Source organism: Equus przewalskii, chromosome 10 (genome assembly GCF_037783145.1).
Source record: "Equus przewalskii isolate Varuska chromosome 10, EquPr2, whole genome shotgun sequence".
Lineage (NCBI taxonomy): Eukaryota > Metazoa > Chordata > Mammalia > Perissodactyla > Equidae > Equus > Equus przewalskii.
This window is the reverse complement of record NC_091840.1, coordinates 60,506,427-60,529,830: the sequence shown is the minus strand read 5'-3', so window position 1 is coordinate 60,529,830 and position 23,404 is coordinate 60,506,427. Positions and strand designations below refer to the sequence as shown.

The 23,404-nt window shown below is 50.6% G+C and overlaps 1 protein-coding gene across 15 annotated transcripts in view; it reads left to right on the top strand.

Moving 5' to 3' along the window:
• MPRIP (myosin phosphatase Rho interacting protein) overlaps window positions 1-18,570 on the top strand; it is a 145,046-nt gene extending 126,476 nt beyond the window's left edge. For 5 of the 15 annotated variants that reach the window (XM_070563683.1, XM_070563686.1, XM_070563680.1 and 2 more), the window contains 7 exons: window positions 470-587; window positions 1,845-2,004; window positions 2,993-3,112; window positions 4,166-4,252; window positions 4,970-5,132; window positions 6,871-6,956; window positions 11,483-18,570. In XM_070563683.1, the coding sequence (XP_070419784.1) occupies window positions 470-587; window positions 1,845-2,004; window positions 2,993-3,112; window positions 4,166-4,252; window positions 4,970-5,132; window positions 6,871-6,956; window positions 11,483-11,554 (806 nt within the window). In that variant the 3' untranslated portion in view covers window positions 11,555-18,570. Of the gene's footprint in view, window positions 1-469; window positions 588-1,844; window positions 2,005-2,992; window positions 3,113-4,165; window positions 4,253-4,969; window positions 5,133-6,870; window positions 6,957-7,479; window positions 7,546-8,728 lie in introns of all 15 variants that reach the window. The other 10 variants (XM_070563685.1, XM_070563688.1, XM_070563682.1 and 7 more) reach the window with 3 other exon arrangements.
• The last annotated feature ends 4,834 nt before the right edge of the window (window positions 18,571-23,404 follow it).

Here is a 23,404-nt window from a genome sequence, read left to right as displayed (position 1 = left end):
CCTGGCATGCCCTGTAACATGCACAGAGATTCTGTAGCTTCCACCTGGCGGAAAGGCTTTGTCACAGCGCCGGAGTGCTCTCCCCTGAGCAAGCACAATGCTTTCAGCTCTGTGGTGCCCCCCCTTGATGTAGTTATACTTTATAGTGGTTTATAAGTATCGAGAAAATGTACCAGCCTAAAAGCTTGTTTGTTATGTAAACTCATGCTTGAATTTAACATTGACATTTATTTAATTAGTTTGGTTTTCTTCTAACATCAAAAAAATGCACCCGTATCCCTTTTGTTGGGGGGCAGTTCCCTGGGAATTCTGTCAGACTGCGTCTACCTCAGAGACTTGGTTTGAGAGAGGCCAGCTTGAGTACTGATGGATTTAGCATTAACAGAGGGTAGACATCACACCCTTCTGTCGACCTTGCCGGGCCCCACCCCAAGCGTCTTGGCGCTCATGGGCATGTCCTTGCCTGCAGCCATTGAAGCCATGAAGAACGCCCACCGGGAGGAGATGGAGCGTGAGTTGGAGAAGAGCCAACGGTCCCAGATCAGCAGCGTCAACTCAGACATTGAGGCCTTGCGACGGCAGTACCTGTGAGTCAGCCTCAAGCCCAAGGAGGCAGCCCTGGGGGAGGGGCTGGGGGGAGGGGCTGGTGGGAGGCCCTTCAGGTGGCGAGTGATACCTTGCAAGAGCCATGAAGATGCAGGTCCTGAGGGTGGTGGTAGCGGAGGCCCATGGCGCTGAGGGCAGCTCAGATCCTTTCCTGAGGAGCTGAGCACCGTCCAAGGGTCAGCGAGCCAGTGGCTCTCATGGCCCAGGTGGGCTTCCTGTCACTTAAACAAATAAACAGAAACTAATCACTATAATCTGAAGGATAAGATGCAGCAAAGGAAATGTTACAAGTACTAGCCGATCTTCAGGGCTGACTCAGAGGCCAGCCCCTGGAGTCCGTTCTCTCTGTCAGCTGCTGCTGCCTCAGTAGCTCGCATGAGGAGGGGACCTGGTCTAGTGCCTGGTGCCTGATGCTCCATGGCTGTGCGTGGCAGAGCAGCCATAATCCCTGTGTTTGTGGAAAAGCATGTGTGCCAATTCCCTTTTCCTAGGCGAGAGAGTGAAGAGCAGACAGCAGCACAGCCGCTCTTGAGTTTCCCTCATAGGACTAACTCCACTGGGAGCCCTTGAGTTGGCTGCCATGGGAGCCATGCAGAGCTAACCTTTCCTGGGGGTCTTTGCACCGGTCTGGAATCAGGGTCCCTGCCTCTCCAGGGCTCCCATTCCGTGCAGTCGCACTCACCTCAGCAAGGGGGGTGACAGGTGCGTGAGGCCCAGACGGCTCGCCCTGAGGCCCCTCGTCCTTGGTTCCACCAGTAGGAGAAACAGCCCTTCTCAAGGAGTCCGGGGTGACCAAGAACGATGTCATCAGGGTTTGATTTTCTGACGTGGACAGAGTTTGGCACTGGGTTATCAGACACAGATCGCCTCAAAAGTTAGTGCTGAAAACAAGTCGTCAGTCTGACTAATCTCAGAAACAGGGTGTTGCTTTGGCACGAGTGACTGAGTTCTCTTCTGATGTCATAAGAGCCATTTTGTCTGTGGGGCTATTAAACTACTTGGAAGAGGACTGGGGAAGGACACAGAATAGATGTCTTTAAGCCTGAAGTACTTTTTAAGTTGTCCCTTATTGAGCTGGGTACAAACTTGCTGAGACAACAGAATGCCTAGGATCTGCCCTCTGTTGCCCAGCTCTCCCTCTTGTGGCTTGTTGCCCTCAAGTTTCACCAAGGGGCCACAGAGCCTTTCAGAGGCCTGGGCCCAGGCGAGGGCAGAGGAGTGAGGTGGCCTCTCCCCAGGGAGGAGCTGCAGTCGGTGCAGCGGGAGCTGGAGGTCCTCTCGGAGCAGTACTCGCAGAAGTGCCTGGAGAACGCCCACCTGGCCCAGGCGCTGGAGGCTGAGCGGCAGGCCCTGCGGCAGTGCCAGCGCGAGAACCAGGAGCTCAATGCCCACAACCAGGTGAGCCTGTGCTGGAGCAGGGGTCAGGCCCCACCTGCGAGGTGGCCCTGAGGTTGCTGAGCCACAGAGTGGGGACAGAAACTCACTGCAGATGGTGGAACCCGGGCCATCCTGCCACAGGGACCCGCAGTTTAGATTTGCACTTTGGTTCTAGCCCTTTGCAGACTCTCAGAGGTCTCACTTCTCCTGAGCATCTCTGGATTTTTTGGTTTATCGTTGCTGGGCAGGGTCTGGGAAGGTCATTGTACCTGGTCCCGGCCTCCCATCCCCAAGGCTGGGACCGTGTTTAAATGTCTCCCAGTCAAGACCATACACTGTTCATGTTTATTTTTGTCAGATTACTCTCTTAAAATTTGCCTTCTCCTCAGAATATTGGGGTACATTTAAAATCTGGGCTAATGGAAAGGCTCGAGGTAGGTTTAGTTTGATAAAGGCTTCTCTCTGGGTACCAAGTTAGACCACCATCCACTCATCCTCCCCAGCACAGAGCAGACAGACCTGTTGGCCTGGTCCAGGCTTGAGGCTTCTGTGGGCCCAGGCCGCCCTGTCTGAGGACTGGTGCAGTGCAGTGCAGTGCAATACAGTGGCCTAAGATGACCACTTATCAGTTGGAAAGAAGGTACAGAAAGTGAGCTGGGGGCGGGGCAGGAGGCCCAATCCTGCAGAGACTCAAATGGGACAAACTGTAAAACGAATTAACAGTAGTTATGTTGACAGAAAGGGATTAAGGATTATGGAATTCTGCATACACAATTCTACAAATATTACAGAGCCACGTGAACAGCTTTTGTAGGGGTGTAAAGTGCAGGTGGTGACAACCTTGCATGTTAATCTAAAATGTCACGGTGTGACAGCACTGCTCGCGGCCTCTGCGCTTGCACTTCTCTGCCTGTTGAGGAGAAAACGACCTGTCCTCATTATGTTGTGTGATTGTGGCCCCTAGCAACTCTGCTGAGCATCCCTGTTGTGTTGTGTTGCTGTCCCCCAGGAGCTAAACAACCGCCTGGCTGCAGAGATCGCACGGTTACGGACGCTGCTGACGGGGGACGCCGGCGGAGAGGCCACTGGCTCGCCTCTCACGCAGGGCAAGGACGCCTATGAGTTAGAGGTACTGCTCAGAGCCAGGCCCCCTCTTTACCCAGGTCTGTACCACACCAGCCCTAAGTGGGGGCCAAGGAGTGGCCCATAGTTTACAGTATCATTGCAGGGACAAGACTCGGAGACAGCAGGAGGAGAAGAACATGGAAAGATCCGAACCACCCCAGGACAGCAAGAGAGAACAGTTAGCTGCCAGGCAGTGTGGGATCCATGGCAGGAGTAGGGACCCCTCACAAAGCTGCGAGGACCTTTAACCCCATCCTCACTCACCTCCCCTCTCCCCTCTGTTTCTGCCACCAACACTGACCACTTGAACACTGCAGCTGCTTGAGATTCTGTAATACCCTGTTACTAAGGATCAACAAGGTTCATTTTAAGTCAGAGTGATTGATTTTTTCTTTTTTCTATAAGATTGGCACCTGAGCTAACATCTGTTGCCAGTCGTTTTTGTTTTATTCCTCCTCCCTCTCCTCAAAGCCCCCCAGTACATAGTTGTATATTCTAGTTGTGAGTGCCTCTGGTTTTGCTATGTGGGACGCCGCCTAGGTCCGTGCCCAGGATCCGAACCGGTGAATCCCTGGGCTGCTGAAGCAGAGCGTGCCAACTTAACCACTCGGCCTTGGGGCCGGCCCCAGAATGATTGTTTTAAAATGTAAACCGCATCCTTCTTATGACAGCACTTAGATTTCTCCCCGTTCAATTAAAATTTCATCATGAAAATGCCTCTTACTAAATGATGTGGGAGAGGCTGAGTTCAACAAAAACTTGAATAGGATGCCTGGGCTCAGTCCCAGGAGCTCACCGTGGTCCCCAGACTGAGAAGGAAAGTTCTCAGGTCCAGGAGGAGTCACAGAAATTTCTTTCCTCCGGCTTCTATTTTGGTGTGCACTCTCTAAGCTGCGAGCAGTGTTTCTGTTTGCTGGCATTTCAATGGAACATGAGAAGAAGGTTGCTGGCACACCCTGCGTGGAAAGGAGTTCTCTGCTGACTCTCAGCCTCTGCTTTTGAGACTCTGGAGGTCCCTTTGCTCCTGACGTCAGTCCCTAATTTCTCTCTCTTCTAGGTCTTATTGCGGGTCAAGGAATCGGAAATACAGTACCTAAAACAAGAGATCAGCTCTCTCAAGGATGAGCTACAGACGGCACTGCGGGTAATAGCACACCACCACAGGGGTGGGCCTGGAGAACAGACCTCAGGGGGGGTAGGGACAGAGACTCTAGAACTCACAGAGGTCCTTGCACGCTCCTGTCATAGGCTATTCTAGGGTAGATTTCATTTTCATGAGGAATGTGGTTTCAAACTTGAGTTCTCTTAAAACGCCAGCCTGCAAGCAGATGTAGTCAAATTAGGGAGCCCACCTGGTCTCACCGTGTCCTTGCTCTTCTTGTGCCCCTCTGTGCTTTGGTGGGGCAGTGAGACTCGAGAGAAGCCTCTTTCTGGGAAGTGAGAGTTTGGCCAGGCCTTCCAGTTTCCTCCAGGGCGTTCTCAGAATCAGAGAGGAGCTGACAGAATCCCTAGTGGCCATTCTGGCTCTTAGGAAATCCAAGACAGTAAGGGGATTCTCCAGGCTGAAGCCGCAGGGAAGCCCTCAGGGGTCAAGGCTGCACCAGCCTGGTGGGCAGCCCAGGGCACTGCTGCGCCTGCACTTGTCTGAGCTCCTGGGGATTCTGTAGCATGTTCAGACGGCGACTCGGGGCTGTGCCCATTTTACTTTGTGTCCACTTCCTGCCTCTGGAAGACAGGGTTGACCTGCCTCCTCTGCTGCCAGTGGCACACCCCCATCAGTCCCCAGACGCGTCGCAGCCCTGGGAGACAGACCACCTCGCCTGGCTATAATTACCATTTGCTCTGTCCTCTTATCCCCAAGGACAAGAAGTACGCTAGTGACAAGTACAAAGACATCTACACAGAGCTCAGCATCGTGAGGGCGAAGGCTGACTGTGACATCAGCAGGCTGAAAGAGCAGCTCAAAGCAGCGACGGAAGCCCTGGGTGAAAAATCCCCCGAAAACACTCCTGTGTCAGGATATGGTGCGTTCTTCAGGCTCTGGGTTACGGCTCAGTAACTCATGGGGATTCAGTCATAGAGTTACTGGCACTTTATTCAAAGCAGAGGAATACTGAGTCTGTTTTAGACTCACATTCCTTCACAGAGAACAGCAGAGTGGCGCTAGGCCCAGGGCTGGCAGGCATCCTGGTTTCCACGTGGCTCTCCTGGGTCGGGAAGCCATTTTCCTCTCGGCAAGCGGGTGGCAGACATTGTATCTGTTGCTCTTTGAGGGGAAATCACACTATCAATGTGTACTTTCATAGTAATAACAATTTGCATTTTTCTGTTTTCATAAAGAACTCAATAGTTTGATGGAAGCAGCTCTCACTAGTTGCTTGATCCTGGGTTTTTACCATAAAATCTGCAAAAGGCCATGTTGGCAGAGGGGAACAGGGGAGGATGCTCCCTACTGGAAAGATGTCCTAACTCACTCAAGGATTAGTGATAGTGGCAGTGCTGATAGGTGGGTGGAGAAAAAAACATTTGCATCGCTGCGGAGAGGACAAGTTAGCAGTCTTTCCGGGAGGCCACAGGCTGTTTGTTGCAAAATTTAAAATCGAGCTATAGACTCACTTTGGAAGGGTAACAAAATGGTAAGAGTGGCTGCGTCTGAGGAGGAGCCCGGGATGGCCAGGGACAGTGGGAGAGGAAGACGTGGAATTAGGGGAGACAGCATATGTCCCATGACTACCGAGTAACTTCTGAAAAAAGCAAGGGAGTAGAAATGTGCAAACAAGGATATTTAGCACTTGTATACAGGACAAAAACTGGATTCCCCCTCCACAGTCCTCTATTTGTATCAAGTGTTTGTAGCAAATGAATGATGATTTAAACTGCGGCATCATTACAGGATGAAGTGCTGTGTGCAGTGCTTAAAAGCCGTCACGGGGATGTTTCTGCTTTGACATGGAAAGAGATCCATAAGTACATTAAGTTTAAACAAAGCCCCACAGCGGGGCCGGCCCCAGGGCCGAGTGGTTAAGTTCTTGCGCTCCGCTTCACCGGCCCAGGGTTTCACCGGTTCGGATCCTGGGCTCGGATATGGCACTGCTCATCAGGCCATGCTGAGCTGGCATCCCACATAGCACAGCCAAAAGGACCTACAACTAGAATATATAACTATGTACTGGGGGGCTTTGGGGAGAAGAATAAAAAAAAAAATTGGCAACAGATGTTAGCTCAGGTACCAATCTTTGGAGGCGAAAGAAACCCCATAGGCGCAGGATACGTGGTATGTTATAACCCCATGTCTATTTGTTTAGGTAGCCGTGCTCACCAAGTCTAAAGGACTGTATGCCAAACTAAGAGTTGTTGTCCAGTGTGGGTGGGTTATGTGAAGGGCTTGCTCTTACTGTTGTCTCCCAACAGTCCTGGGCTCCCAGGAGGAAGGCAGGGAGAGGTGAATAATGGGGTTACCAGGTGCGCTTGGCAGTTCAGGTGCAGCCCCGGAGCGAGGCATCCCAAGCCCTCCCCACGGAGAGCGCTGCCCACCTCTGCAGCCGGAGGCCCCCACAGACAGTCTCCGGTTGTTCTCACGCTTTCAGTTGTTCCAAAAAAGATGTCAAGGGTTTTATGGTTATTGGCTTTGAAGCCCTTAAAGTTCTCAAAGGAAACGTCATCAGTGTGTGGTGACAACAATAAAAACTTGGGAAATTTTTAAACATCAGTTTGGTTCCAGAGGGTTTTAGGAAAAAGTAATGGGTTTGTGTGTTCCTTCAGATATAATGAAATCTAAAAGCAACCCTGACTTCCTGAAGAAAGACAGATCCTGTGTCAGCCGGCAACTCAGAAACATCAGGTCCAAGGTGAGCCTGGAGTCCAGCCCCTGGGTGTGGGGCTCATGGTCAGAGCCCACCACGGGCTTCAGCGGAGGGTCCCCATGGTCCCATACTCACCCAGCCCCACACATTTACCCTGCTGGGCCAGTTCTGGTGGCTTCAAGCTTTGTGTGTCCTTCGTGCAGCAGTGGAACCACCTCCTGACAGTGACAGTTGAGGGGCCAGGCCTACAAGAAGTAGGGCTGGAAGCAAATTCCACCTTGGACCTCCAAGGCTGGATTCACCCCAGCCCCCTCCTGTGTCAGTCCCGCTGCGTCTGTACTGTTCCTCACACATCCCTAGTTTAACACTGATGCCGTCTGCCTTCCAGAGAGGAAGCTGCCTGCACCCCTTGCCCCCCGACCACGTAGTAACAAATCCCCAGCGTGCGTCCCCCGCCCCCTGTGCGCCTCCCCACGGGAAGGACGGGCGGAGGGTGGGGAGTGGCAAGCATGCTGCACATAGGATTTATTGTGTGTGTGTCTTATTTTTTTGCTCTTTCCTCTGACAGTCCGTAATTGAGCAGGTCTCATGGGATAACTGAAACGAGCCCGCTTCCAGGTCCCCTGTCGTGTAGGTAAACCACCTCTCACCACCCACCCACCTGCCACCCTCGAGGGGGTGCATGCTACCTGCATGCACTGCTCACACCTCCATAGCAAGCTCCTTGTTTTATTGTTACTTTATTTAAAATTCATCCTGCTCCAGCAAGCACATACACAATCCAAGTGAAGTTTCTTTAACCTGTTGTAGTGAGTTAACTGGCACTGTAACCTCTTAACAGAGTTGACCCCCTGCACAGGGGAGCTCCCCTCCCAGCTTGGTGGGCTGGCTCACAGAACCACCATCTCGGGTGGGCGCAGGCATGCGAGCAGCTCCTGGCACCGGTCAGCATGCACGTCCAATGATCTGTGTACCCCACATTCTCTGGGGAAACCCCTCTTGCCCTCTGTCAAGAGTTGGCCTTGGCAGATACCTGGCAGCAACTGATAAGCAGGGTCTCCCATCACTGAAGAACCGCCCCCTACCCAGTTAAAAGGCCGAGGCAGGGCTGAGCCCAGGTATTCAGGGAGCTGGTCCCTCAAGGGCGGAGCTCAGGAAAATGGCTCACTAGAGCAAGATGACTATAAGGGATTGGGCTGAGTGTTTACCAGCACTGTTTTCTTTAAACAAAGCAAAAGCTTCTCATTGGGTGCCATTGAAGGCAGTGTTATAAAGAAAGGAGGTGGAGGGACTGACATGCTGGCTGAGAAACATCAGCCCGTTTGAAAATGAACACGAGGACAAAGGGTCCCACGCCTGGGCACTCCCTGTCTTCATCCTGGTCACGTGCTCGCTCACTCCAGAGAGTGATTCCCCAAGGAGAAGATTGAGGATAGCAGGAAGGACATGGGGCTGGGCCAGGCTCCCAGCAGAGGGGACGCTGACGTGGCCTCAGATGGCACTGGCTCCTTTTACTCACGCACCCACAGCTCACCCTCAGGTGGGATTCGAGTCCTCCGTCCTCGGCTGAGGGGCTTCAGCCCAAGGCTCGGGTGAAACAAGTTTGCCTGAGGAAGAGCTTTAAGAAAATCCAAGTATTTTAAACCTGGCCAGTTTGGTTTCTACAGTCCCACGTCACTTACAACCAAATACGGTTTAGGCTTGATTGAAAACTTTGGGCTTTTTTCTTTAAACATGAGAAAACATTCTATTTAGGAAAAGGAAAACTTGTTCTTTGGTTTATGGTTTTCTTATTGAAGATTCTCCTTCCATCCGAGGCTGAACTGTAGCTGCTGTCAGTGCTCTGGCCCTTCTGCTCATGCCTGTACATGGCAGGCGAGGACCCTTCCGGGGAAGCTTGCTGCAGTGTGCCGACCCCATCAGGACAGAGCGTGTGTCGAGAGGGTGTGCATCCCTCAGAGAAATGAAGAATACATGGGGCTCTGGGCAAAAGGCCAGAGCGCCAGGGGACAGCTTTGGCAGCAGGGCCTCTGCAGTGAGGTGCACCGGAAAACCTTTCACCTGGCCAGGAAACAGCTGGAGCAAAGATGGATAGTGACAAAACTGTCAGGACACCCACAGACGTCTGTCTTGGCCTCCAGGGTGGCCTCTGGCTCTCAGGGCCAGAACCCAGACACGGGTGGAAAGGAGCCCAGGGTGGGATCCCCAAGTAGTGTTTGAGTCACGTTTGGATTGGCCACGTTTCCAATGTAGGAAGAAAGCCCTTGGTGTGCGGGGACAGCCCTGCTGGCCTGAGCAGAAAGAGGGGCACCTTGCAGCCATCCGTGGGGGCCCCTGCTGTGAGGCGGGTGGAGCCAGGCTGTGGCAGATGTCAGCAGGCACTCAAAGGGCTGTGTGCCGTCCTCTCCCTGATTGTATTCGGAGGCACCCCCACAGGAAGATGGGAACGCAGTTACCGAGAAACACCCTGTCAGTGTTGCTTTTTGATATGGGATCTGATATGTCTGGATTTATATCTTTCATTTCTGTTCTGTTTCTGTATCCTGCCTCACTCAAAAGAATAGACCATCTCAGCACCCATAAAATCTAAGTAAGCTCATTGCTGAAGAGCAGCACAGCTTTCCTTGGACTGAGGCCAGAGAGGGTGCTTCCCACAGGCTCTTCACGGAGGCCCACGGCTGTTGGTCTGAGTGTGGGGTCACAGAGGCGTTTGGTGGAGAGACTGGCTCTGTGGGAAGAATGAGCCCCAAGGGAGCCAGCTGTACCCCTTCTCCGGGTGTGTGGGGTCAGTGTGGGGTTTGCTTACCTTTCCACCCTCAGAGCTGTAGTGTGTAGCAGTGTGTGGCACTGAGCCTGCAGCCCTAGGCCACCCCTTGTCACTCTGCGCTCTGGCTGCCTGTCTCTGAGCACAGCAGGGACTGTCACTTGAGGGTGTCTGATAGTGCATGGAGCAAACACACCCAGAGGCAGGACACTTGCTGTCCCTCGGGTCTCAGGGGTGGCAGTTCACTGCCATCCAGAGGGAAGGTCCCCAGCTAGAACAAAGTGGTGTGCCATGTGGTAGGGCCTGCCTGTGAGCTAGGCACTTCGATGTGGGCCCTCCTGAGGCATGGCCACACACATGCCTAGCAGCTGTACGAGACCGACTGCTGTGCACCTGAAGCACATGCACTCGGGAGCAGGGACTCCAGAGCATTGGAGGCAATTGTGTGCATTCAGGGGAGCTCAGGTTCAGAATGGGATGTGGGTTCGCCTCACCCTCCCACCCACTTAGTGGCAAGTTTCAAAAGTGACCTTAACCAACTGCTTACATGGAGCTCCCTCTGAACCAGTGAACTTCAAAAAGTTTAGCAGTAGAGCCCTTTTTAAAAAAATATTTGAAAAGTATTCATTTACACACACACACACAGCTGCACGGTATAAAACCTAAACAAGCAGAGCTGTTGTTGGTGAAGCAGGTGGGGGACACCAGACCCCCCCCCGTTCCCTCACACCTTGGAGGAAGCTGGGTCCCACAGACCTCACTCAGACACCCTCTCTGAAGCAGCAGGCTGAGTGGCTCCCGGCCCCTCCACAGCGTCGGGAGCCCCAGGACTGAGGCAGAGCTGCAGGCGCTAGGCTGGGCTCTCCGGGCCGTGAGCAGCACGGTGCTGCCCCCGACACCGACCTCACGGTGCTCTGAGTTTTGGCTAAAACTGCTGTCATCACTGGACCCGGAGCCTGGCACAGGGCCTTTATTTGTGTTTCCTAGTGGAGCCTGTACCTGTGGGCTGCAGCGCACACCACCCAGGCACTGGCAAGGCTGGGCCTGATGGTGACTCAGGCCCCAGGCCATCCCCGCCGTGTTGGGATTCCACTCACTCCCAGGCATGCCCTGAAGTGATAGTCCTTTTCTCGTCCAGAAATTAAGTCTTTGGGGAAAGCCTCCAGGAGTGAAATGGGAAGCGTTCTGTCCTCCAAAGAGCACAGTGTCACTCGTCTCGGGACATACACATTTCAGCTTTGCCAGGGGCCCGTGTGAACAGGGTATTGGTTTTACATTCTGAAAATCTTAGTAAATGTGTTGACGTGTTCCCAAATTCCCACAACAGTAAATCTAACAGGGTTTCTGATGAGTTAGCCCCAAGAGCAGGGCTGAGGGAAGCAGGCATGCCAGCGACACCCTGGGCGCTCTTGGGCTGCTCAAACGAGCTCTCAGCTTAACAAAGAGGAGCCAGCCATAGACAGGTCTGCGTGTAGAAGGACGTAGCTAGGCGGTTCTCGTTCTTGGCAGTCTTCCTTCCCTGGCTGAGGTGGTCTGATAGCTGCTTGTCTACAGAGCCCTGAGCTCAGAATTCAGCTCCTCACACACTTGGTCTTGTTTCTCTGGTTTTTTTCCTTTTTCATCCAGATAACACCACCATATCACAGGGAACATCTCTCCTTAGCATGCCCCACTAATCTCAAGGCGCCCTTCCCGCCCGCCCTCCACCCTGGCACCTGTGCCTCTCTGCCCTGCCTGCAGCTGTCCGCAGCAGGGGGCTTGGTGGGTAATGGCTTGTTTTTTCTCTCCTGCTCTCGTCTCCACCCAGAGTCTGAAGGAAGGCCTGACGGTGCAAGAACGCTTGAAGCTCTTTGAATCCAGGGACTTGAAGAAAGACTAGCTGTGTCCCACTCGACTTGAACCACACCCTTCCCAGCTTGCAGCAGCACACCCCAAGCGCTGCTTTTTGTCTGTACCTTTATTTTTTTTTATTATTATTATTGTTGTTATTGTCATTAACTGTGGGTGTGGATGCATGAGAGACTGGTTTACGAGTTGTTCACACCACTCCCTGCTGTGTTGGTTCCGACTTCCTGTTGTCTTTATCAAAGCTTGTCTCCACGGTATTCTAAAATCAGCCAAGCAGTGGGGGCCCGTCAGGCGCGCAAGGCCCCCTGCCCGCTGCGGGCCGCGGCACTTATGGCAGTATTAAGGCTGGCCACCTGTCGGCAAGCCCGCTCTGCCTCGCGGTGCGCTGGGTGGGACCAGCCGGGCGAGTCCCTAGGAGAGAGCAAGCCACCCGACCCGACCCATGCGGCCTGGGTCACAGCACTGACGACTCGCTAGCCTGCGGGGCAGCCAGGGGGCAGGGCTGTCACCTTGAGTGGCCGCCTTTTGGCTTGGGAGGACAGCATTTTGTATTGTTCCACTAATGCACCCCAGAACCACACCCCAGGCAATCACGGTAAACTTTCACAACCTGGAAAATGTTGAAAGCAGCCATTCCTATTTTTGTTTGTTTTTTATTAAATCTTGCACAAAACCCCAGCCCCTCTCATTCCTTCCTACGCTCGCTCCTTGGTCACCAGTGACCTTGGTCTTTTCATAAGTCCTTCAGCCTGCGGTTTCAGACTGTGAGTGCAGATAACGATGCAATCCCTCGGAGTCGTTGAAGGAGAAAGTGTCCATCTCTTTAACCTTGCTGGAAAGAAGCCTCCACCTGGGCTTTGGAAAGGTTGCGAGGAGACCTCTACGTTAAGTCAGGAAGAAAGTACAGAGGATGTTAGAATCAGATGAAAACTGCCCATTATTTTGTGTTCTTAACTCTCATTGATATGAGCTCCGAAAAGTTGTCTTGCAGCACTTAGAGAGCCTAAAGTAAATCTATACTAACAAATTTGCTTTTTCTAACAGTTTAAGACCTTAACTGCCACAAAACACTCTACAGCACTTCTTAAAAATCTCTTAGAGTTTGTATTATGGCTCCATGAACACTATTCATCCTGTAGAGACAAGGGATATAAACAAGCCCTAGCTGAGTGGGACCAGCTCTGCTACCCCCGGAGTGAGGGGGACATATCCGAGGAGACCGTTCAGAGGAAGTTGTTCTGTTCTCACTGTGTCCCGCTGTGGGCCCATCCATTTTATTGCCAAGAGCATGCTTTCTGTATGAATGCTTGAGCTAGTGTGACAGTCTCTGGGTACATGGACACTTTGGGGGTGAAAATGTAGAGATCATCTTGCTCGGTTTCTAGATTTAAGTTAATGAACAAGGTCATGTGGGAAAAGTCCTGGAAGAGCGAGACAGAAGGCCCCGGGCTGGTTGTGAACCTCCTGCTGCCGTGCTGCCTTCTCACAGAATGAGTGCAGAGCCCTCACAGCACCGAGCCGCCTGTTCGCCAGCTGCTGCAAGTCTTAGCACACTGGTCACTCCTTTGCTACTATTTTTCCATGTTTTTAAAAGCAAGAGAGTATTTGCTCTTTTTTAAGTCTACTTATCAGACACCTCCACTGTGTGGACTAGCAGTGTTTTTAGAGAGAACCGTGACCTTTTTGTGTCATGCTCAGAATGGGAGTCCACAGAAGGAGCATTTGGGATCCTGGGGTCCAGAGCACTGTTTGAGCACGTGTCCTCTGGGGCAGAGCAATGCGATGTTCAGCAGGTCTGATGGGCCGGGCTGCGTTGCCAGCCTCTGCACAGGCTGTCTGGGCACCGTGATTTCATGTCATTCCTTCAGAGAGCTCGCCCCTCCAGCTTGTTTCCTTTGTGACTGCCCTTGCTGCCCCTGGGGGCTCTCTGAGCCTTCTCCAAGCAGCCCCTCCGCCAGCCCTCCCAGAGGTTTCCGGGCAGGGTCGGTGCACAGCATGGGCTCCATCTGCACAGACTGTGCTGTGCAGGCTTGCAATCTGCAGTGCTTTTGAATAGGTCAAAAGAGCGTTTTATTCACTTGTTTACATCACGTGTCCCTTGAGGTCGGAGCTCAGGAGTCCTGGGGAACCAGTGTGTTGAGTGCAGCATTTGGGGGTCAAAGGCAGAGGCTGGGGAGGCAGCGCCTGCCACTGCAGCCTCCATAAAGGCCCCTGCTGCTCGTCCTGGAGACAGCGGGCCTTCTCCGGGGCTAGCTCAGTCTGGGGGTCACCAGGAAATGGACTGCACACGCTAAGCCAGCTGAGAACCGGGGCACTCTGGCTCCTCTAACAAAAGGCTGCTTCTTCTGTAGCCTCCCCAGAACGCCCTGAACCTGCGCTGGCGTTGCGGGTGTCATTGTAGTGACAGCTACTGTCTGGCTCAGAACCAGGTCTGAGCTTCCTGCTGATGGGTGCCATCCTCTGGCGGAGTGAGCAGGCAGGACAGAATAAAGAGAGAGTGTGCTCACCACCCTCGTGTCCCTGCCATGCACAGTGTCTCTGTGTGTACCGTGCAGGCTCCCAAGCCCCTGGGAGGAAGTCAGCCACCGAATTCTAGAGAAGAAAGAGTAAAAACGTGCGAGTCAAGGTGCTTTCTGTATTGGGGGACTGGGCCGCCTGTGGACAGGGTCGTGGGGAGGGCTTGCCCGTGCACACCAAGCAGTGAGAGTGCCCCCACTTCCCAGGGGAGGAGAATGTTAATATGGGTTGATTTCACACTTGTAATTATCTTCCTGTAAATGTTTACTATTTCATTTGTAATTGCTTGCACCTATAAAAAGGCCGTGCCAAACACATCAGTGGGAAATGGAGCGGTCGGAGTTCATTTGGTTTTGAGCACTCGCACAGAGTGGCCACTTTCTGCTAGCCAAGTTCCTTTCTCAATGCGTGTGGTGCCTGTGCCCGAATAGGCTTGAACACTAGCATTCCAGATGACGGTGGGTGGCTGCAGCCACCCTGGCAGAGGTGTGGCAGCATGTAGGGTGAGGTGGTGGCAGGGCACTTGGCCATTGGGAACTGAAGCTTGTGCTATAAGGTGTCAAAATGAGTCTAAATTTGTGGGAGGAAGGGATGGCAGCCTGGGACTGTGGAGGCTGTGTCGGGAACGTGTGGGTTTGTCAAGAGCTAAGATCAGAGGCCCTCCCTCCACTGCCAGCAGGTGGAGAGGCAGGGAAGCGGGGAAGGCCCTGGGCTCTGGCTCCTTCTGTGGACCCCATGAGGCTGTGTGGGCCGTTCACTTGCTCACTGAACCAACAGCGAGGCTTTGGAGGCCTTGCACAGGCCAGACCAGGGAAGAGAGGGAACTGCAGCTTTTCAAAGGACAATTGTGACACTTGGAGCCTGCCTGAAAGGCATTCAGAGGAAACAAAATTGATGGCCTAAAAAACATTTTTATGGAGATGTATTTAATACCATTTATCTCACCACAGAAGTAAATGGAACACTAACTTGTGGCCTGAGAATGGAATGTGACCCTTTTTATCACTGCTGCCTGGTCGTCCCTTTACTGAGTCTGTTTTTAAGCTTGTCCTGTGGGTGAGGCACCATAGTGCCTGTCCCAGCCCCATGGGGTCCGGAGGCTGAGCAGCAAAACTGTGACCCCTTTTCTCCAGCTATAGAGTGAGGAGGGTGTCCTTGGGCCCCCACCAGCTCTAGCAATGCAGTACTGCGGGCAGCCGCCTGGATGAGCCACAGGCAGTGTATTCTTAGGAAAGGGTTCTTCCCTCCCGCACTTGCTGGTAACTGGGCCCGGCTCCTCAAGGCCCAGGGCTGGGACGAGCAGCCCACTCAGCTTATAGGACAGCCTGTGGCCTGACATCAGCGTCGGGGAGAGCTCTCCACTCCTGCTCCTTGGTGCCTGCGTGATTTCTTCACGGCTGACCACACACGCATTTCCTCCTGCCACTCGTTCACTCACATGTCCACGTTCTAAGACAGTTCTTCTCCAGGGCTTCAAAGCTGTGTTTGTTAAAGTGAAAAGAATGCAACCCTCGACATTTATTTTCCCTGAAAATAAGTTTGCTCATCATTGTCCTAAAGAAGCTTGAAACTTAACACTATCCTTGATGGACACAGTTTCAAAAAAATAACTACAGAATAAAATGACCCCTTTTAAGTAAGATAGGGGAGGAAATTTAAGTATTTTCAAAGTTTTATAAAGCACAGGGAAATCTGTAGGAGTATACTTAAAGGAAATTAAATACTGAAAGAAAAAAAAACTTTGGCCCGTGAATTGGAAGCCTCACTTCTCTGGGAACGTCAGTCATCGGAACATCTCACGGCCTGAGAACCCGGGAGGTCGAGCTGGCGCGTGATCTGTGCTCAGTGGACGGTGCTCTGTAGACGCGTCCGACCGGCTGCCCTCGCGCTTCTCCGCGCTGAGCTCAGTGAACAGTTCTCAGTGCCCTGGTCCAGGAGCCTCCGCCTGTACGAAGGGGCTTGGGAAGACAGCTGCTGGCAGTTTATTCTAAAGGCTCTTCAAGGTATTTGCACACCATTTTTGTTCATCTTTCATCGTAGGCTCTTCTACCTGCTGTCCCTGAGAGGGGAACTGCTAGGGTGCTCAGCTAGAGCATTGCGCTCGCACTCAGCGAGCACTGAGAAACCGCCACTGGCTCTCCCCAGACTTCACACCTGGAAGTTCACCAGAGTGCAGACTCCCCTCTGGCCTTCCCACGCCACCAAATCCCTGAAAGGTCTGAGCCCAGACATCAGCCTCCTCATCCTAGGAAAGGTCTGAGCCCAGACATCAGCCTTGTCATCCCAGGAAAGGTCTTTTCACGCACCTGAGATCAGGTCAAAAGGTCGAGTCCTTCACTGTTCTCAACATCAAGTAGCAGGACACCAGGATACCGTGGTCCTCCCACAGCAGGCCAAGGCCATCAGGCCTCACACCACTCTTAGGAGATGAGCATCCATTATGTGCAGTTTTGTGTGTTTTACGCATGTACAGACACTTCTGGCAAGATGATACTTTGCACAGTTCAGAATCAGCTTGAAGAGCAGTCTAGTAAAACCACTCATTTTGGGTTCTTAGATAGGATGACACGACGTGAGCCCAGTACGGAAATGAACGTTATCAGTGCCCTTTGAGAATGGTGAGTTTCCAGCACTCATGTTTCTCCAGAAAGGGCAGCGGTCTCCCTTCTCCAAAGTCTTTCCCAGAAGAGTCACCAGAGCCGGAGCGGAAGCCCGCCACGAGCCACACGCCCCTGGGGCGGGACAGTGACCTGCTGCAGCGCGTCCTTGGGCCCTCCCTCCAGTTCACACGGGACTTGGTGAGGACATAAGCTACTGCACGCTCAGTGTGGCTTCCAATTCCTCTGTATTTGAAAGCAGCTGTGTGTATTTTCCTCAAAATGCCCTCTATATTCAGAGCAAGCAGTGTGAATATCACTCAGAAGTTACTACAGGGATTTTTCTGACAAGGTTTGTGTGGGTTTTTAAAATCTTATACAAACATCCCTTTTTAAGATAAGAGAACAGCTTTGGGTACAACATTGAACTCCACCCAACATGATAAGGAAATGTTTTTAATGCCTGATAGATCTTTTTAAAAGCTTTGGTCATTTAACGGGCAGTTTCAGAGACTACACAGTATCTAAACTAACGAGAATCCTGCACCCAGACACTGTTCTTCATTGACAGAACTCTGTAATCCTTGTTCTTGGTAGAGCCCTTCAGAGTCCTCGAGGAAAGTCAGAAGAACACGGTAGTTCCATCCTGACCAGATCCTTTACGTAGTTCTTAAGGCTTGTCGGCGACTTAGTGCGCAGCACAGTGCGTCTAAATAGGAGTCAGGAGTCTAAATGGGTGACCTCGGGCTGCTTACGGGCAGGCCTGCAGGTGGAGTCCAGCCAAGCAGCTTCCTCACCCCAGCTCTTGGGTTGTACTGCCATAACAGCCAGGTCGCAAAACTTGAAAGGCTCCTATTGTACAACATGTGTCTGTCTGGTAAGGAAACATTCAGTCACCAGATACATGTGAACTGGACCGTCAGTCCTGTAGGATGCCCTGGGAGGGCAGTGAAGTCCCAGGGGAGTGAGCCACGTGTGGGTTTGAGCTCATCGAGAAGTCACTAGACACAGCTGCCTGCTGCCTGTTACGTGTCCCGCACCCTTTACAGCCAGTTGTATGACATACTTCAGTTTTATTTTATAGAAAGCTAGGACTAGATTATAAAGAACACTAAACGCATTATTGTGCTATGTTAATATCACAGAACTTCCATTAAAATGGATTTTAGGATTTACCTTGAGTATTGATGACTAATTGTTAGGATTCAAAACCAGTTAAGTGATAAGAATCAATTGATGTGGTTTTCCTAAGTAAGATTCATAAAACGTGAAGTTTCTAAGTGGCTCCCCAACAATTAGAATTCTTCATGACTTTTCTTACAAATAAACTTCTATCAGGGTCAATGTCTCAATTCAGCTACTACAGACAAAACGCTACGCCAGACTGTCGGGGGAGCCGACACACGGACAGAGTGAGAGGTGCAGACAGGTCTTTGTGCTGTGGCACATTTGGAAACATTTCACAGCAGTCGTTTCTGCCACAGCTAATTATTTAATAGTCAGGAGAGATGTTCCAAGAACAAGCTTGTGTAGTTTTAACTGGCATTTAATTTCTGGACTGACGCTCAGTGAAGCTGTTCAGCAGACTGACAGTCACCTGCAGGAGAAAGCAGAGGCCCGAGAGCCCGGGTCACGCCTGACACGCTGCCCGGCCCGGCGGAGGGCCCGGGGCTGAGGCAGCTCTGGAAGCAGAGCCCAGCAGGTGGGCCGCTTCCTCCAGGAGCCAGGGTCCTCCCAGAGAGAACAGCCTGGTCAGCAGAAAAACAAAGTTTCTGATCACCTGTTCACTACAGTTGAAGTGTTACTCTGTCAAATATTTATTCCTGTGTGACATGCTAGATTCCCATGGATGTAGCTGATCATTTGTATTTTGTTAATATTACCTAACTTTACATAAACTCTATCATAATAAAATATTTTTTGCATCACCCTTTGCATGCTGTGAATGTGGTTTTGTTTAATGGAGAGATGTATGCAAAATATGCACTTAGGTTCAAAGTCAGAAACTGATCAGTACCCTAGAGGGTTATAATGGAGTTTTTGTTTGGTTTTACTTTTATAATCTGCCTTTTTTTTTTCACAGTGTTTTTAAAGTTTTGGATTCATTGTTAGCATTTTAACATCAAGATTTCACACAAAATCTGGATTTCACATGTTGACACACAAAGTGTAGTCAGAAATATTTTACATCCTTGAGGCCGGCCCGGTGGCGCAGCAGTTAAATGCGCACGTTCCGCTTCTCGGCAGCCCAGGGTTCGCCGGTTCAGATCCCAGATGCGGACATGGCACTGCTTGGCAAGCCTTGCTGTGGTAGGCGTCCCACATATAAAGTGGAGGAAGATGGGCGTGGATGCTAGCTCAGGGCCAGTCTTCCTCAGCAAAAAGAGGAGGCCTGGCAGCAGATGTTAGCTCAGGGCTAATTTTCCTCAAAAAAAAAGAAGAGACATTTTACATCCAGAATCTAAGGTTCATTGGCTCAGTTACAGAAACATTCAAGAGGGCAAAGGGACAATCAGAAATAGCAATGAGGAGGGACTACAGCCTCCCATACCTGCCCTTTTATTAGCACATTTATTTATGATACAGTTTTACCTTTTGTTTACGAAAGATCTTACATTCCAACTACAACCCAAAATTTCACAAAATAATGCACCATTACTAGGATATACTCTGATGTCTCCATTCTATTTCACTTTTTAAATTCTAGTTGTGACTCATTAAATAAATTTAAAATAAGAAACTGGATTTTTCCCCCTAATATTGCCACAGCCTTTGGAATGAACTATGTGACAATGACTGTGTGGGAATCCAAACTTTTATTCAGATAAACAAAAAATTAAAAGTCTGACTCTACCTATTAGAAATCCACTTATGCAGTTTATAAAACTTAGCAAAAATCAAGTTGAGTGCAGACATATAAAGGATACATATTTTCACTGTGCTACTCCAGTTGTTTGTTTCAATAATTTTTTTGCTCATTTAAAAAAATTACTCAGAAGTACACAGTTTTTGGACACTGGTCTAATATAATAGCTTTAACACACTACTTTTTTTTAAAGCTATGTAAATGCAATTTTAAAAATCAGTTGGCATTTGGAAAATCCAACACCCTTTCATGATAGAAACACTCAACAAACTAGATCGAAGGGAACTCCCTCAGTGTGGAAAACCCACGGTAACCTCACACTCAGTGAACGGCTGAAACCTTCCCCCTAAGACAGGAACAAGACAAGGGTGTCTGTTTTCTCCACATCTGCTCAACACTGTACTGGAGATTCTAGCCAGAGCAATTAGGCAAAAAAAGGGAAAGGCATCCATATCAAAAAGGAAGAAGCAGGGGCCGGCCCCGTGGCCGAGTGCTTGGGTTCTCGCGCTCCGCTTCAGTGGCCCAGGGTTTCGCCGGTTTGGATCCTGGGCGCGGACATGGCACCAGTCACCAGGCCACGTTGAGGCGGCGTCCCACATAGCACAACTAGAAGGACCCACGACTAAAATATACAACTATGTACTGGGGGGCTTTGGGGAGAAGAAGGAAAAGTAAAATCTTAAAAACTATTGTAAAAAAACATAAAACTCTGCAGATGACATGATCTATATAGGAAATCCTAACGATTCTACCAAAAAAAAACTTAAAACTAATAAGTTCATCAAGTTTGCAAGATAGAAGATTCATATACAAAAATCAGTTGTATTCCTATACACTAGTAATGAACAATGTGAAACAAATCAAGAAAGCAATTCCATTTGTGGTAACATCAAAGAGAATAAAATACTTAGGAATAAATGTTCATGGATTAGAAGACACAATACTGTTAGACTGGCAGTGCTCCCCGACCTCATCTACAGAATCAACACGACCCCATCAGAATCGCAGCTGCTCTTGCAAAAGTTGATCAGCTGATCATAAGATTCATATGTAAATCTAAGGGGACCCAGAATAATCCAATGAGGAAAAAGAACAGTTAGAGGACTCATGCTACTGGGTTTTAAAACTTACTACAAAGCTTCAGCACTCAAGACTGTGGTACTGGCATACGCACTGACACACAGATCAGAGGAACAGAACCAAGAGTCCAGAAAGAAGCCCTTACATTTATGATCAACTGACCTTCAACAAGGGTGCCAAGGCTATTCGGGGGGGAGAGAATAACCTTATCAACAAGTGGTGCTGGGACAATTAGCTGTCCACATGCAAAAGAATGAACTTGGACCCCTCCTTACACTATACAAAAAAATGAACTCAAAATGGCTCATAGACCTATATATAAGAGCCAGGATTATAAGACCCTTCAAAAAAACAGAAGCAAATCTCTGTGACCTTGGGTTGGACAATGGTTTCTTAGATATGACACCAAAGCACAAGCAACAAAAGTAAAAACCCTGAACTATATCAAAACTAATAATACATGATACAAACAATACCATGAAGAAAGTGAAACCATCACCCAAAGAATGGGAGAAAATATTTGCACATCATATTTCTCATAAGGGACTTGTATCCAGAATATACAAACAGCTCTTATAACTTGACAATAAAAAGGCAACCTGATAAAAAACATAGGGAAAGGATTTGAATAGACATTTCTCCAGAGATGATGTATAAATGAGCAGTAAGCACATGAAAAGATGCTCAGCATCATCAGTCATCAGGAAAGGCAAGTCAAAACCACGGTGAGATGCCACCTCGCAGCCAGCAGGTTGAGTTAGACAGCCAGTGTTTTGTTGGCGAGGATGTGGAGAATAAGGAACCCTCATACTTTGCTAGTGGGAAGGTAAAATGGTTCAGTCACTTTGGAAAACAGTCTGGCAATTTCTCAAATGGTTAAACAGAGTTCTATGTCCCAACAGTACCACCCATAGGTATATACCGAAATGAAAACATACGTCCACACAGATACTCGTACATGAATGTTTACAGCATTATTCATAATAGCCAAAAGGTGGAAACAACTCAAAGGCCCATCACCTGATGCATAGGTACGCAAAACGTCTATCCAGACACTAGACTATTACTCAGCTAGGAAAACAAGTGAAATGCTGACACATGGATGGCCCTCGAAAACATTATGCTAAGTGAAAGAGGGCAGATACCATATGCTACACATCGTAGGATCCCATTTATGTGAAATGTCCACACAAGTAAATCCGCAGAGAGCAGCCGACAGTGACTGTCAGGGCCCGGGCGCGGGGGAACGTGACCGCCCTCGGATGGGAGGGCTTCTTCTGGGCTGATGAAAACACTCCCGAATCAGACGGTGATGGTTGCACAACTCTGTGAGTAGACTAAAACCACCAAATTGCATCCTATAAAAGGGCAAATGTTATGGTCTAGGAATCTCAGTGAAGAGCTGTGTAAAAAGTAATCAGTTGCTTTACGACCAATTCAGTAGAACCAACAGGGCGCCTCCACCGGCAGCGCGGTGGCGGGTTCGGCCTCACCTGACAGCTGTGGGGGACTGTGCAGGCCAGATGCTGCCACCACGACAACTTCCTTTTTAATCACAAGGGTTGCAAGAGTTTAAAATATTGTAAAGTGAACTGTTCCAGTGTTTAACTAACTTTGCACAACATCAGGTTTCTTGTTCAGCCGCTCACTGCCCCGGAGTTAAAAGGACAACCTGGCCCCAAGAGCCGGAGGCTGCCAGCCCCCCGCGGGGAGCGGGGCGCAGGGAGAGGCGCGGGCTCCCGACTCCTCCAAGGGCCGGAGGGGCGGCCCCGCCGCTGCTGTCCACACTTCTCTGTGCACCGAGACCGAGCCTGGTGGCAGAGGCAGCTTGAGGTGACTCGGCCGCACGGAGCCCCCAGCCTCCTCCTGTTCCATGCTCACGCCACGGCCTCGTGTCACCTACGCGAGGGACGTGAGACAGGGCGGACCCACAGTCGGAGGGGGTCTCCTCAGCAGGCCCACCCAGGACCGGACTAGCTCCCAAATGACTGCCGCTGAGGACAGAGCCACTTAGCCTGAGTACCTCCTGAATCGACTCAAGATAACTGCTTAGTCATTTGCTCTTACAGACCCCGAAATCTGGGGCCTCACCACAGCTCCTGGCGTGATGGACGCTTCCCCACAGCCTGAGCGCCCTGGCCTGGCCGGCCGGAGCGGGGTGGCCGCCCGAAGGTCAGGGCCCGTCCTTCTGTGCGAGCACCTGATCCAGAGACCAAGAGGTCCGGCTCGCAGGCGGATTTTAGTGCCACCCTTCCTCAGCCCCGTGCCCTCAGGAGGTTTCATTTTACTGCAAGTTCTTTACAGAAAGGTTAACTATTATCTGAAACTTGGTTAGATTCAATTTCCCACCCCTGCTAAGATGATGAAAATAAAATAAACAGTGTAAATAAAATTATGTTAAATAAAAAATGAGATGAGATCATTTCACCATTTTTAAAAGATGGATGTAGAGAGCTCGACTAGATTACCTGCATACCGTCACCAATACATCTGATACCGTGCTCCACGTTCGAACCCCAGCCGGCTTCTAGAAGAAAGGGGTGCGATCACAGCAGAGACCCAGCACCACTGGGGGCGTGGGCTGCACGTGTGCCCCGCCATAGGCAGGTGAGGGGAGAGGAACACGGCTGGAAATCGTACCCCAATCAGCGTGGACACCCTGGAACACCCTTGAGGAGGTCCCCAGGCACCACCTTCAGACCCGACTCCTCTCTGAGAGGCTCGTATCTTGACCAGTGGTTGCTAATTAGCTGTATACTGCCCCCCCTAAAAAAGCTGTATTTGTTTAATAAAGAGCAGCCATGAGCTGAATGATGGAGCA